The sequence below is a fragment of the Episyrphus balteatus genome, chromosome 2 (assembly GCF_945859705.1).
Source record: "Episyrphus balteatus chromosome 2, idEpiBalt1.1, whole genome shotgun sequence".
In the NCBI taxonomy this organism is placed as follows: Eukaryota; Metazoa; Arthropoda; class Insecta; order Diptera; family Syrphidae; genus Episyrphus; species Episyrphus balteatus.
In genome coordinates, this window is record NC_079135.1 from 70,851,611 (window position 1) to 70,867,830 (window position 16,220).

The window sequence follows — 16,220 nt, forward strand, 5'->3', positions numbered from 1 at the left end:
CCATCTGGCTTTGTGCCGGGCGTCACTATCTCACTATCATGTGATGGAGTCCATAATGTCCGCACCCCATCGAGCACGAGCAGATGACCGCTCTAACATTGGTTATGGTTAGCTTTTTTGCCGAACTATCTTGTTGTACCGGTTTCGATACAAGCAACTACAACACTACAAGTGGTTTGACAGCGAATTTACCTGCCCAAACGGGTATCAGCAGAATTCTGCACAAGGATTTATTTCTTTGTTTAATTACAAGCAGATTGCGCCCCGCAGAAACTTCTTGTGGACGAGGTCGAAACGGTGCGTGCGCGTTGTCAACTCTATTTTATGTGAGATTATAGGTTCGACACTTAAACGGATATGTAACTAAAGAGAATTGTCGAATATGGAATAACTCTGCCCCAGAAATTCTCCATTAAAAATTCATTTCACAATCTGTCATGTTTTCGCTGTTTTGTCGGCCCATGCATTTTCAAAGAAAAAAAATTTGCACTTTAAGGGTCACTGGCATTATTTGAAATTTTGAAAAAAAATTACGTCCGAACGACAAGTCTTTCCAACTATGTGCTAATTCACAAATAACCAGACCTATTTGGCAAAGGTGCAACGGAAATTCGACAGTAAATAAACTTAGCATTTTTCGTTGGCTCACAGGTCACTCTTTTTTTTCTTGAAAACAGGAAGTTCGCATATGAATGAAATATGTATCTTATCAAAATAGTTCTTATAAGTGCCCAAAAATTTGAAGTAGGAACTGCTCTCAGGTCTCAGTATAAAGAGCAACATAGTAGTGTGTTCTAGTTTTTTGTTCAAAGTTCATGCACATGACATGCACTATAGGCCGGAGCGAAATTTAATTTTCTGGGAATTCAAAACTATACCCCCCGCAAAACTTAATTTTAATTTTTAATTTTTTTTGCCACCACTAGGGGTCGCGCATTGCAATGCAAAAATTTATGTTTTCTTGTATGTATTTGTATTTTTTTTAAATTTTTTTTCCGTGCAGATTTGGTATTAAAAAGGATTATATAAAATAAATAAAGGAACTTAGTTAAACAAATATATAAAAAAAAAGTTTTAAGCTAAGAAAAAATTAAAAAATGATATTCTGACCAATCTTTTGTTTTAGGTTTATTTTTTTGGGTTTCAATTCCATAAGGAATTACCAATGGGATTTTTGTAAAGAAGAATACAAAATAAATTTTGTTGTTTGCTTTTTCCAATTTTCAATGCGAATTCGCAACCCCTAGTGGTCATTTTAAAGATAAAACAAAAATTCGTTTAATACTTTTTTGGGCCCAATGCAACTTTTACAACTTTTTCCATTTTATGAAATTTTATCCATACAACGTCGCACAAAGCACGTAATATTCCAGTCATTTTATCGGAAAAAACGGCTTGGAAATGCAAATGAATCGAGAAAGCTAAATGTTTGATATGACGTACGGGGTTCTTAGAAAAGCTTAAGGGGTAATAACACCTTGTAAACCACGAAATCGAGCGTCATTTTCATCAACGTATAAAACAAAGAAGAAATATTATTTTCTTTTGGTGTTTGTTTAATTTAATTAAGTATATTAATAGGTAACAGAATAGGCTAATGTTAAATTTTTTAATGATGTGAAATTTTTTAAATGGCGGTGTAGTTCAGGATGATAAGAAAATCCTGTGCTCCCATCGGGCGACCAACTAACTCCTACAATTTCTAACCGATTGGGCTGAAATTTTGTGTGGAGCTTAGAAATACTATTCTCTAGTAAGTACGGATTTTTTTGAAATATTAATTTTTAAAGAAATGGCATTAGTTTGAAAAAATTATTTCATTCCAAAAACAAAATTCGTTGAAAAAAAGACCATAAAATCGTTAAATTTTAATATTTCAAAAAAATCCTACGTACTTCAGCCCAATCGGTTAAAAATTGTAGGAGTTAGTTGGTCGCCCGATGGGAGCACAGGATTTTACTATCATCCTGAACTACACCGCCATTTAAAAAATTTCACATCATTAAAAAATTTAACATTAGCCTATTCTGTTACAGTACATAACGCTTATAAGAAACTCAAAAATTGCACAATATTTGTTTCTTATAACCGAGTGTTTCTTATATTCTTAGAACGGATATAAGAAACAAGTTTCTTATACAAATATACCTACATTAGAACCACAAACTTATCCTCGCCTAAATATTCAATCCAATTACATAACTACATAATGTAGCTATTTTATATTTTTCACAGATTTCTTTTCTATTTTGTCCCGATTTAATTTATTCAAGGATCAATTTAGTTTTAAGTGAAATATTAGCTGTGTTCCTTTGGCCTGAAGTATCTACTGCTAAGTAGTTCTGCTGGTTGTATTCAACTCCATTTCTTCAATAGAAAAAATTTCAGATGCACTAAAAAGTACTTTGCTGAGCCCAAAGGAACACAGTCATTATTTCGCAACATTTTTAGCAAAGGTAAACACAGCAGGGATATAAAGAACACAAACACAACAAATAACAAATTGAACATTGAACTGAAATTCTCTTCAAATAATGTCAAACTCAAATGACATTTGCACAGGTTGCTTTGAATTTTTCTTAAGGGTTCATGTTTTTTTAGTTTCGTGATTTTTTTGAAAGTTTCTTAAATCCAACCAACTTTATGTGTGAGCAAGAAAGTTCGTGGTTTGAAAAATGTTTCTTTTATCAGTGTTTTTCTTATAAACGTGTTTCTTATAAACACATAATTCAACATTAAAATATATGGTAAAGTACACGGTGCTTTTGTTCGAGTTTCTTTTAAGCGAGGTTTTCTTATAAGCGTGTTTCTTATAAGCGATAAATACTGTACCTATTAATATACTTAATTAAACTAAACAAACACCAAAAGAAAATATTATTTCTTCTTTGTTTTATACGCTGATGAAAATGACGGTCGATTTCGTGGTTTACAAGGTGTTATTACCCCTTAACATTAAGTTTTCGACCAAGCTTTTCTATAACCGTTTTTCGCTATTTTGAAAAAAGGATAAAATTCTTTTTTTTTTTGCCAATAACTCGACTACCCGACAAGAAACGAAAATTTTAATATACAGGGTTGTCCCAAAAGTAATGGATCAAACGAAATATGCTGATAGGCCAACTTTAGGGCTTTCAGAATTTGGTAACTTGTTCATCCCAAATCCTTACGGTTTTTGATTTAATGTAGTTGATTTCTATAAGTTGATTTCGACTAGTGTCTGTTCTTTAAAAATAAATGCTTTCGTCATTATTTAAAAAACGCTTCCATTTCTGTTGCACAGTTTATTCTATTAATAAATTTACAGATCTCTTCACTTTTGTCTTCCATCCTTTAAATGTGAATTTGTTTTCCATAATTGCAGATCTCCTGTAGATGGATATCCCTTTTACATGCTGATTGAAACTTCAGGCAGCAACGAAACCCATGATGAAGAAAAATTCAATAAATTCCTTGAAATTGGTATGGAGAGTGGAGAGATCTGTGATGGCACAATTACAAGTGACCCTAGTAAAATTAAAGAGATTTGGAGTCTTCGCGAACGTGTTCCACTTGCTTTAATTAAAGATGGATATTGTTTTAAATATGACATTTCCTTGCCACTTCGTCGATTCTATGAAATCGTACCAGTTCTTAAAGAAAGAGTTGGCGATTTATCACATCGAGTTTGCGGTTACGGACATTTGGGTACATTAAAATCAAAAAAATTAAGTTTAGTTTTATGTTCTTATCCCAAATTTTCTTTTCTATTTATTCAAAATAGGTGATTCAAATCTTCATCTGAATGTCTCATGTAAGGAATATAGCGCTGAGCTTTACAAAGCAATTGAACCTTTTGTCTTTGAATACACATCTAAGTTGAAAGGAAGCGTCAGTGCTGAACATGGTATTGGATTTTTAAAGACGAAATATTTGGGATTTTCAAAAACCCAAAATGCTATAGATATGATGAAAAATATTAAACATCTACTTGACCCTAATGGAATACTCAATCCATATAAAGTCTTGCAAAATCACTAGAAAAAGTTATGGTAGTACAATTTAATAAATGGCTGTTAATATAGTAGAAATAATAAAAAAAAATTTATAAAAATGTATAATGTTTCATTTGAGATCACTTTTTTTTGTGTTTTTAAAGGGGAGGTAGGTAAAAGGCACGGTGGCTTTCTATCTAATCTAAGTGTAGGAAACAAATTTTACTCCCTAACAAAAAAAAAATTATACAAAAAGAGCGTGAGGAGCTCCACCTACACTCTGTCCAACAAAAATTGCTAGTACCTGCTTGTGCTTGCCAAAAAAAAAAAATACATTTTAAAACAATTTCCTCCAAATTCATTGAATGAGACATCAAATAAAAGTTCTTTTAAAGCTCTATTCATAACTGAAAATAAAAGTTTCTTGGAAGGTTCGTTCCCGAGATATTTCTAACCAAACATTTTTTTTTTCTTTTTTTGATAAAATTTTTTGACCATTGATCAACTCGAAATTGGTTTTGAATTAAAGATCGGAGTTCATAATCAACAGACCTATACACGCAGGTAAGAAACTACAACTTAATTTTTCAAAAAATTTTCGAAAAGAATCCATGCCACATAAAAAAAATACAATTTAGAATTTCCTCAAAATCTATCAAAAGAAAGGTTTAATTTCTACTCATTCATTAATAGAAGTACCTTGGAGGTCTGGCTGCTGAGATATTTTCAGCCAAAAATTTCTTTTTCCTTCATTCTGAACCCGATATTTTATGACAAAGTACTTATGACCAGGGTACTCGGCAACCCTGTTTAAATTATTTAAACACCGAAAAATACTTGTTTTTCACACAAAAAAGAAATAAAATGCACGACTGGGTCGCACGAACTTGCTCTTAGAGTTAAAGTTGCTTAAATTTTTAAGACTTTTTATGTAAAAATTTGGAAAAAAAAATAAAATTCGTTTAAAAAAAAAATAAAATAAAATCTAAAATTAAATTGCCCTCCAAAACAAGTATGCAGTTTTGATTGATATATTAACATGCATTTTTAGAAAAAAAATTTTCAAAATCGTTAGAGCCGTTTTTTTAAAAACGGCTCTAACGATTTTCAAATTTTTTTTTTAAATCCAAAAATTATTTTATTTTTGGTTCATATTTAAATTATATAAATGCTTCTTCACAAAAAGTTTCGTTGAAATCGAATAAGCAGTTTCGGAGATAATCGGATTTGAAAAAAACCGTTCTATGGCAGGTACCGTTAATAATGATTTTCAAAAAAACAATTTTTCATTTAAAGATAGACCTTAGCTTGAAACTAACATTTGAATTTTTTAAACAAAATCGTTAGAGCCGTTTTCGAGATATTTCAATTTTACTTAAATCGGTATATGACAAGTACAGTTATTTTTGGTCCAAAAAAATTAATTCCAAAAAACCCTCTGGAGAGCCGCCAAATAACGCTACATACCAAGTTTGACATTAATCGGTCCATCCGTTTAGGCTGTAGCTCCTTATACAGACAGACAGACAGACAGACTGACAGACTGACAGACTGACAGACTGACAGACTGACAGACTGACAGACTGACAGACTGACAGACAGACAGACGGACTTCCGGGACCCACTTTTTTGGCATTGTCTACCATCGTAATGTCATGGAAAAATATTATCTCAACTTTTTTTTTTTTGTACGAATGCATAACTTGTTATATAGTACCTATATCGCAAGTAAAAATATCACATTTCAAAGAGTTATGAGCTAAATCGGTCTCAAATTTGATATTCTGACTGAGGAAGTTTTGAAGGTTTTTACTTGCGATGTACACAGAGAAAAATATGACCACCTAAAAACTTACAGATTGCCTTATTGTTTTACTGCCCATATGTTTTATAAGAAAATCTTATTAAAAGAAACGATTAATAAGGTTTTTCTAAAAGGATTTCTTATTTATAGAGAAAATCTTCTTAAAATTTGAGTGAAAAGTTTATTTTTTTTTTGCAACTTGGCACTAAAACAGAAATCGAGATCAATATTTTCATAGCAGGTTGGTTCAGGTGTTAAGTTGAGCGACTAATGATCTGGATATATGGCTGTAACAGCTTGTTCAGTCGGTTGTCGTGTTGTGGTTGTGGTATCTTCCAAGCAAAAACGCTGACACAAAAGGATATTTTAAAATAGTAGTTTTATGGAACAAACGAAGATTAAATGATTTACAAAGTTTGGTACTACTTCTATTGAAAAAGTATTATTATGGTGTTCCTACCCTTTGCTATTATGCGGTTGGTGTTCCGCAGTTATTACAGAAGGCGTAAAGAAACACTGTAATAATACTTTCAGAAAAGAAGCCAAGGATAAGAAGCGGTAAGTGTTACCTCTGTAATATCTTGACTCTTTCCTGGTCAAGTCGAAAGTGATTTAATTCTAGTTTCGGCTCTCCTTTTATAGCCAGAAAACAATCAAAAAAATATTTATTAATTAGGAGGCTTTGAATTTTAGAAAATAAAAATAAATAATTAGGTATAAAAATTTAAATTATAGTCAAAGGCGACATTGATTTCAAACTTATATAAAAATAAAATATAAAAATAATAGGCAAAGGCGGTATGCATGCTAACAACAATAATGTGTTGTTACATGGCTGCGATTTTTTTAAATTTTCTTTCTGATAACAGTGACCACCTACCCTAGCTACCGTTTACGTTTCGTAGTTGACTTTTGGGACACCCTGTATGTCATGTTGAGATAACAATCAGATATGACATTACGATGATAGATAACGGTGACATATCGTCGCCGTCGCATAACTCAAAAATCCTGGGGTCGAATTACGGCACACGATTACGATCATACGTTAACGTTTTGACTATTGCTGTGTCTATTTAATCAGTAGAAAAATAAAGGGACACATAGCAACCATACGTTAACGAACGTATGCGGTAATTCGACCCCTTTGAGTATTTAATGCCAGTATACTACCAACAATACATTCTTCATTTTTTTAAACTCAGTTTAAATTTAATGGATTTGTAGCCTAGCATACAGCTGATTCTTTTTCTTAATTTTATGAAATCAATTTCAATTTAAGTTTATTGAGACTTTCTTTCTTTTTTACATTTGATTTTTCAAAGTAATAATACTAATACTAGGTTTTGTTGCTGACTTGGAATTGGTCTAGCTTATACCTACATAAATATTTTATTAAGAGCCAATTTTTCAATCTTCTAATAAACAGTCAGTTAAGTGTTCGACGAATAAAGTTATTAGGCTCATAAACAATCAGATAAAAACATTGAATTTTTCAATCAAGAATAATTTATTCTACAGAATGACAAAAAAAAATTGTCAAATTCAAAAATATTTAAAATTAAACGTCATTTTTATTTATGATTGTTTTTGTTTTCTTGTGTTCCACTGTATTTTTTTCAAAATTCTTTCAAAACAGCTTTGACAACTGACACAATATTTTTGTTGAGATTATTCCTTAGAATAATTTTTATTCGTCTCTGAAAGAAGCAGATAGTTTTATTCATAGGAATAAGGTATATCTGCTTGTTGAAAAATTGATTTTTTCTCTATCCTTAGGAATAACTACTAACTGACTGTTTAACTGACTATTGAAAAATTGGCCCTAAAAGATTTATATTATCTTGTGGACAAAGTAATAAATAACTTGACTAGTTACATATGTATTTAAGTGTTGCTCAAGGCACTTTTCAGAATGTACATATTGTGAATGGGTACTTAAAACTAGGTAAACAAAATTAACAAATTAACAAAAGGCAGATATCGACTCGTGCCAAAAAGGACACAAAAGTCCCCTCATACCACAAAAGGTATAACATAAGTTTTCATTATACATGGTATAAAGTTTAGTTAAATAAAGCAAAAGGTTTTGAATATTTCATAAAATTTGTACATTGTTCATTTAGAGCCGATTTTTCAATCTTCTAATAAACAGTCAGTTAACTGTTCGACGAATAAAGTTATTAGGCTCATAAACAATCAGATAAAAACATTGAAGTTTTCAATCAAGAATAATTTATTCTATAGAATAACAAAAAAAAAATTGTCAAATTCAAAAATATTTAAAATTAAACGTCATTTTTATTCATGATTGTTTTTGTTTTCTTGTGTTCCACTGTATTTTTTTCAAAATTCTTTCAAAACAGCTTTGACAACTGACACAATATTTTTTTTTGAGATTATTCCTTAGAATAATTTTTATTCGTCTCTGAGGCCCATTTGCTGAATATTCTTAATATTTAAGTAAATCAAAAAGGCCTAAGTTTCACATACCGGTTTGCACGAACTTAAAAGTAACCCCTAAATCTGACTAAGTTTAACATTATTTAGGATGAGGAAATAGTAGATCATAATGGTTTTATGTTCTTCTTAAGCAATTTTAACTGCGAAAAAAAGAAAAAAAACACCCCTTAAAAATGATTTTGGGTGTAAAGTGAACAATAATTATAAGTTTAAGAACGGTTAACTTATGTCGTTTTCGATTGGCTCTCCGGAAGCGTCCGGAATCATTCAGAAGACTTCTGAAATCGTTTTATTGGCATGAAAATGACAGCCAGAACGCTTCTCAGAAGAGAAATTCTCTTCTTGATTTCAAATCAGAATCAAATCAAGAAAGCACTAATACATGAATACTCACATGTCAAAGATACACTCAATCATTGTTTTTTATTATTTTTCATTCAAATTTTTTTCGTTTTCTGAAATTAATTTGTTTATTTATTTTCAAACAAATAAATTAAGCTTTTAAAATATTTTGCAAAACGAATTCCCGATTAATTTGTTGAATATTAGGTACTATTTTCTTCACATATTAATTATTTTTCAAGTCTTATGCCATATTTGACATTTTAAATTTCACAGAAAAACAAACACAAACACAAAAAAAATAGAATTGAGTGGAAGCAATTCAAATTGTTTTATTGGATTTCAGTGTGAGTGAATCCTTGAGTGATTCCAATCGAAAACGACATTACTTTATACGTGTTAACTAGTAGCAGATGGTACAATTTGCCGCACAAATTCGTATACATTTTTTAACATTTTGCTGTCAAAATTTTCACACACAATACAAACAAACACAATGACACACAAATACATACACAAAAATAAATCTTTCAAATTAATAATTTGTTTTTTATTGAATTAAACACCATTTATTTTACCGCTTTCACTAATATTCATTTTTTCTTCAATAAAAATAGACAGAATACCAAAATTTCTTGAATTATTTTCCGTAAATTGTTCAAAAACAATTTAAATTAACTGACGTTTGTGTCGATTTGACAATTTGATTTGAAGCTCTCAGCGATTTCTTGCATGAAAGTAAATCATTGCTAGGTTTAACATAAATATTTTTTAGCAACTTGGAATAAACTAAGGCCCATTTGCTGAAACGAGTCTTAAATATTTATGTGAAACATAAACCCTTAAGTTCTACATTACGGTTTGCACGAACTTCAAACTGTGTCATAAATTCCTCTAAGTTTAACATAACTTAGGGGGAAGAAATAGTAGAACTTAAGCTGTTATGTTCTACCTAGGCACTTTTATTTTATGAAAAAAGCAAGAATGTCGCTCAAAAATTGATGTCGGTAGTACAAAGGACATGAATTATTATCAATTTAATAAAAATAAACTTACATTCATTAACTTAAACCATCCACAGATGGTACAATTTACACCACAATTTTTTGTATGAGGCACTATTTTGCTGTCATATTTCATTGACTAATTTTGACACACCAGCACATTTACACACACACACGAATAATTTTTGTTTAACCAATTAACACTTATTTTTGGCTCAAATATACTTTTTTACACTTTTATTCCGCAAGATAAAGACACAAACTTGAAAATTTAACGATATTGTTGTATATTAATTGCTAAATTGCTCAAAATCTATTTAAATTATTTGACGTTTCTATTGATTTGACTTTTGAATTTGAAGTTCTCAGCGATTTATATCATGAAAGTAAATCATTGCTAGGTTAAACATAAATATTTTTTAGCAACTTAGAATAAACTAAGTAAAACACAAGAGTTATGTTCGACCTAGCTAAGATGAGAATTTATGACTAGTATGAGCAAATGGGCCTAAGTAAAACAGAAGTGCTATGTTCGACCTAGCTAAGATCTAAATTTATGATCCGTATGAGCAAATGGGCCTGAAAGAAGCAGATAATTTTATTCTTAGGAATAAGCTTTATCTGCCTGTTGAAAAATTTATTTTTTCTCTATCCTTAGGAATAAGTACTAACTGACTGGTTAACTGACTATTGAAAAATTGGCCCTTAATTAAATAAAGCAAATAATTTAGAATTTTCATAGAGTTTATAAATTTGTAGTTATTTAAAAATTTTTTGAGATCTAGAATTGATCAAGTGGGTTAACATTTTAATTAGAAAAAAAAAAGCCACAAGAAGTGTTTGAATGAGTTGAGTTCCATCTATTAGCCTCTATATACATTAGGATTGCCCCTCCCATAGAAGTCAGAGAGGAATTCGTTGTCATGAAGTTGGAATAGTTGGGAAGACGAGAGGTTCGCCAAGCTAATTGGAGATGCATAATACATGCCTATCTTCAATGGCAAATTCAATATTAGCTGTATATACATTTCTAATCAGGGGGTTGTCATGAAAACTAAAAGAACGAATTCTTTTCGTAACCAGGTCGAAAAGGTATGAGAGTAAAGGTATCGTATTTGACTCGCCAATATACCATTTTCCACCTGGTCGTCTATGTTTGTTTATACAGAATCCTAAGACATATCTTTGGAATATTTGAAGTTCTTTAGCTACAGTTGGAGAAATTTTAAACCATGAAATGAAGCCGTATGAGAGGATAGGTCTGATAAGTGTTTTATATAGGAGAAGTTTAGTGCTTTTATCCACAAAGGAAGATCTGAAAAGGAATTTAAGCTGAGCTGCTGCAGCTTTACTTTTATTAAGAGCAATACGAGCGTGGGGATTCATTCTAATTCTCTCATGGAAGTTAATTCCAAGATATTTTATCTGTTTTTTAAGTGGGATCAGATTTCCATTAATAAAAAGTTTGAGTTGCTTGCTTTCTCTCACTTCTAAGTGGTGACCACGAGGGGAAGCGTTTCTAAAACAAATTAACTCGCTTTTTTGATAATTGATGGATATGCCCCAGTGATTAAAGTAGTCGACAAGTCTTTCGACATGACTTTTAATAAAATTTAAGGCATCGTGAGGTCTTTCAGAAGAGGCAAAGATAACCGTATCGTCTGCGTATTGTATGCTTTGTGAAGGTCCGAGTGAAGAGGGTAAGTCATGAATGAAAATATTGTATAAAAAGGGGCCCAAGAAGGAACCTTGAGGGAAAATAGTATGAAAAATTGACAAACTTGGAAATTTAAAACAGCTTTTCTGAAGAGTTCAGATTTTTTAGTTATGCCGGCTTTCTATAACAGCGACGATATCCTGACATGTCGGGACGTTCGCTTAGAAGCAAAATATCACAAACAAAGTCTCTTAAATATGCCCCTATCGATCCATGAAATAAAAAACTGACAGTGCCTCTTCTCTCAAGGTCAAGTGACGCTTTGGTTGGAGTAGTAGTTACGTTCTTGTTCTTGTAGGACCGCGAATTACACATCAAGTTTTAGCTAGGAATCTTCTAGGTATCAAAATATTAGAATTTTATTGGCTTTGTCAATAGTTGGTAGTAAAAGTGATTTTTTTTAAATTTCAGATTACCAATAGACGGATATCCCTTCTATATGCTCATTGAGACTTCTGGCAGTAACGAGATACACGATGAAGAAAAAATGAAAAATTTTCTTGAAATTGGTATGGAAAATGGTGAAATCTGTGATGGTACACTTACAAATGAACCAAGTAAAGTGCGTGATATATGGAAACTGCGTGAGCAAACTCCTATGGCCTTAATAAAAGATGGATATCTATATAGTTACGATATTTCTGTGCCCCTTCGACGATTCTATGAAATTGTTCCTGTGATGGAGAAGAAACTTGGAAAGATGGCTCGTCGAGTGTGTGGATTCGGGCATTTGGGTAGATTTATATGCAATCAAAGCTAAACTAGTTTTAATAATTTGTTTTGTTTTTTTTTTTTTGAATAGGTGATTCAAATCTGCATTTAAATGTAACCGCTAAAGAATACAGTGAAGAATTAACGAAGGCAATCGAACCATTTGCATATGAATACACTTCAGATTTGAAAGGAAGCGTTAGTTCTGAACATGGCATTGGTTTTTTGAAGAAAAAATATTTAAAATTTTCAAAACCGCAAAATGCTATTGATATGATGAAAGACATAAAAAAGCTAATGGATCCAAATGGTATTCTCAATCCATACAAGGTGTTGTAGGTAACACTATTAACTTTTAATTAACTTGAAATTAAAAAAAAACTGGTTGTATTATCTGTAGATAATATTTCATTTATTTTTAATAGGTGGAAAACATATACATTGTTATGTATAGCATATAAAGTTACAAACCTTTATATTTTATAAAATTGCAGATTCACATCAAATAAAAAAATAAAAATTTTGAAGACACACAAATCTTTATTTTACTGTGGGTTGGTGACAATTTCCCCAAGACATAATTCCCAAACCAAAATCCCCAAACCCAAAATCTCCAGACTGAAGTCTCCAGCAGCAAAATCTCCAAAGAGAGAATTCTCATAGCAAAAATCTCCAAACCAAAAATCTCAAAAAAAAAAAAAAAATGTTGAAGTAGTAAATCGCGCCATTTAATCGCATGATTGATGATTCGCTACTTGAACATATTTGTTTTTGGACACAATAATTTGCTTTTTTGATAGACTTATCGATTTATAGTTTGCTTTTTTCGTCTTTTATTTTATCTTCATACAATAATCCTATTCATAGTAACTACAAAAACTGTTATGAAACACAATAGACGATTCCGTTTATTAATACTTTTGACAAACTTCAAGTGCATTCATAAATTTGTTCTTCAAAAACTCAATAATTATCATGTCATAACAGTGAATGAGAATGTCATGTCCATGCCGCAAGAGCAACAGTGTTAGTAGGAGATTTCAGGAGTCGTACGAAATCCCAAAAAAAAAAATATGACCATGGGACAAAATCTCTAAAAAATATAATCCAACTTGCCAAGAGAAAATCTCTATGGACAAAATCTCCAAAGAAACAATTTCTTTTGTCAAAATCTCCACCAAATCTCCAAATCCCCAATGTCCAGTTTCTACGTTTCGGACGCGTTTTGGACGCGTTTCGGACACGTTTTGGACGCGTTTCAGACGCGTTTCGGAAGCGTTTTGGATGCGTTTCAGACGCGTTTTGGACGCGTTTTGCACGCGTTTTGGGCGCGTTTTGAACGAGTTTCAGACGCGTTTCAGAAACGCGTTTGGGACGCGTTTTAGAAGCGTTTTGGGCGCGTTTAAAACGCGTTTCAGACGCGTTTTGAGCGCGGTTTGAACGCGTTTCAGACGCTTTTTGGACGCATTTCGAACGTGTTTTGGACGCGTTTCAGACGCGTTTCGGACGCGTTTTGCACGCGTTTTGGGCGCGTTTTGAACGCGTTTTGAACGCGTTTTAGGACGCGTTTTGGATGACTTAAACAAAGATATCCGTATCTTCTCAGATAGCCAGGCAGCCATTAAATCTCTTGATTCTGTATCTACCAATTCAATAACTGCCTTTAATTGTCGATCATCTCTGATGGAGATGGCACAGCAGTTTAACATTCACCTTTGCTGGGTGACGGGTCATAGAGACATTTTAGGAAATTGCAGAGCTGATGAACTTGCCAAAAGTGGAACACTGATACCATTATTACCAAATAAGGTCAAACATAGGTATTCCCAACTAATGCTCAAACAAGATGCTACAAATAAAACAAACCTTAGGTGGAATGATATCACCACATGTATAACGACTAAACAGATCTGGCCAATACTGGATCTGAAGCGCTCTAATTGTTTAATATCACTAAGCAGATCAGAAATCAGCTCCGTAATAGGTGCCATAACAGGACACTGCATAATAGGCAAGCACGCAACACGCCTCGGAATTTATTCCAATGATTTCTGCAGAAGCTGCATGGATGAGGAGGAGGTGGAATCGATTCCACACCTTCTCTGTGAATGTCCTGCGTTATCTCAAAGACGTAGACTCCATTTGGGAGAATTCTACTATAAATATCCTAGTTAGCTGGCAAATATAGACATAGGTAGTTTCGCTCGCTTTATAAGAAGCTCTAAATTAAATAATTCAACGAATAGGAAGAAAAAATCTCAAAGATTTATTGTGGTATCACAACCGACCAATCATAGTCTAAGTGTATCAGTTCTCCTGCTGATAGCCACGTTAACCGCGTTTTTGAAGCGTTTCGGACGCGTTTCAGAAGCGTTTTGGACGCGTTTCGGACGCGTTTTGGACGCGTTTTGGGCGCCTTTTGGACGCGGTTTGTATGCGTTTCAGACGCGTTTCGGACTCGTTTCAGACGCGTTTCGGACGCGTTTTGCAAGCGTTTTCGGAAGCATTTTTGTACCGTTTTGGATTCGTCTCAGACGCGTTTCGGGCGCGTGCTGGACGCGTTTTGGAAGCGTTTTGGACGCTTTCCTTGCGCGTTTGGAACGCGTTTCAGACGTAGTTTGGACGTGTTTTTGTATGTGTTTTGTATGCGTTTTGGAAGCGTTTTTGGACGCTTTTGTACGTTTTTCAGGCGCGTCTTGGAGACGTTTTGGAGGCGTTTCATTTTTTTTTAAGTTTTCTTAATTTTAATATCAGTATAAACCTTTTTCATATCAAAATTTTCATTAAAATCGGTTGTGTCGTTTACATTAAGAAATCGGTTCTATTGAATGTAGGTAGGTACCGTTAATAACGGTCCAAAAAACTATTTTTCTTCTTTCAAAAGTGCGGCCTTATTTGCAGCATTACATGTTTTTTTTTCAAAGCAAAATCGTTATCCGTTTTTGAGAAAATTGCAATATCTCGAAAACTTTATATTGGAGATATCCGTTGAAAAGGAGACATTAAAATTAAAAGACAAAAAAATAAAAAAAACCGCTCTTGGAAATTACGTACAAATCGTCTGTACCCGAGTTTTTAACAAATCTATCAATCCGTTTAAGCTCTTTTTTTTCCAATTCTTCAAACTGAAACTTATAAAGGATACAGGGTATAATTATTGGCAGTATAAAAAGTACAATTATTGGCAGTAGCAACGATTGATGTCTCAATGCACATATTATTGGTACCCCCTGTCAATAATAAAGACACTACACTGATTGAAAAGCCACCATAAAACTACGTAAAATCAATGAAAACCACATTGATTTAACTATTATTGGGGAATGATTTTGCGTTGAAGATGAACATTTTAAAATCAACGTGGAAAAAAGGTTAATTTTTGATGGTTTCGTATCTTAAAGTCACATAAATCAAAGTAGTTCATCTTTAAAACAAAGACGTTTCGACTTATATTTATTTTTTCCCTCAGTGTAGGTACTTTATATGGAAATATATATTTGCATCCCTTTTTAACCATAACCATTGCCTTTAAGCCAACCATTGTACTTATTTTACTTTCCAAAAGGGCCCCAAATTCTTGTGTGCCCAAGGGCCCCAGGATAGTTAAAGACGGCCCTGATAGTTCTCATAAGAAACGAAACTTTTTCACCAAGTTTTAAAATTTAAAAAAAAATTAGGTTAGCTGTTATGAAACCTTTCTACCACATAACTCATCCACCCAAAAAATACACCCTTTCACAAAAAATATTTTAAAGAACTTTATGGATTTCTTCCTCCTGCATAATTTAAAACCGAAAGTTTGCCGACATAGACTTATAAAACCAATTCAATCATTTTTCCACCTTACGTTTAGGAGAAATTAAAAAAACAAAGGAGACTGGGCACTTTTGTATGGGACGTGGATCATCGGTGTAACACATTGTGACATACATCAAATGAAAGGTGTCGATCAGTGTATTATTTGTTTGTATATGGGCAAGTGCAGTGATGCATTTTATGTTCAAAAATGTACAGGGGCGTACACTCCCTTGGGGCAAGCGGGGCGGTGCCCCGGGGCCCCCACTAGAAACAATGCAGAGAAGGAAACTGTTAGCATAAATTGAGTTACGAAGTAACCAGGGAGACAAATTATGTCATTCAGTGCAATGTATAATGCATTGGTAGCCACACAATATATGTGTATTGATTTTAAAAAAAGGTTACCC

General features: G+C 32.7%; 1 protein-coding gene across 5 annotated transcripts in view; it reads left to right on the top strand.

Moving 5' to 3' along the window:
* Positions 1 to 12,495, top strand: part of LOC129912166 (D-2-hydroxyglutarate dehydrogenase, mitochondrial) — a 99,736-nt gene extending 87,241 nt beyond the window's left edge. For 4 of the 5 annotated variants that reach the window (XM_055990300.1, XM_055990304.1, XM_055990301.1 and 1 more), the window contains exons 7-8: positions 3,365 to 3,687; positions 3,764 to 4,079. In XM_055990300.1, the coding sequence (XP_055846275.1) occupies positions 3,365 to 3,687; positions 3,764 to 4,020 (580 nt within the window). In that variant the 3' untranslated portion in view covers positions 4,021 to 4,079. Of the gene's footprint in view, positions 1 to 3,364; positions 3,688 to 3,763; positions 4,080 to 11,715; positions 12,039 to 12,106 lie in introns of those variants that run through there. The other variant, XM_055990305.1, reaches the window with a different exon arrangement.
* The last annotated feature ends 3,725 nt before the right edge of the window (positions 12,496 to 16,220 follow it).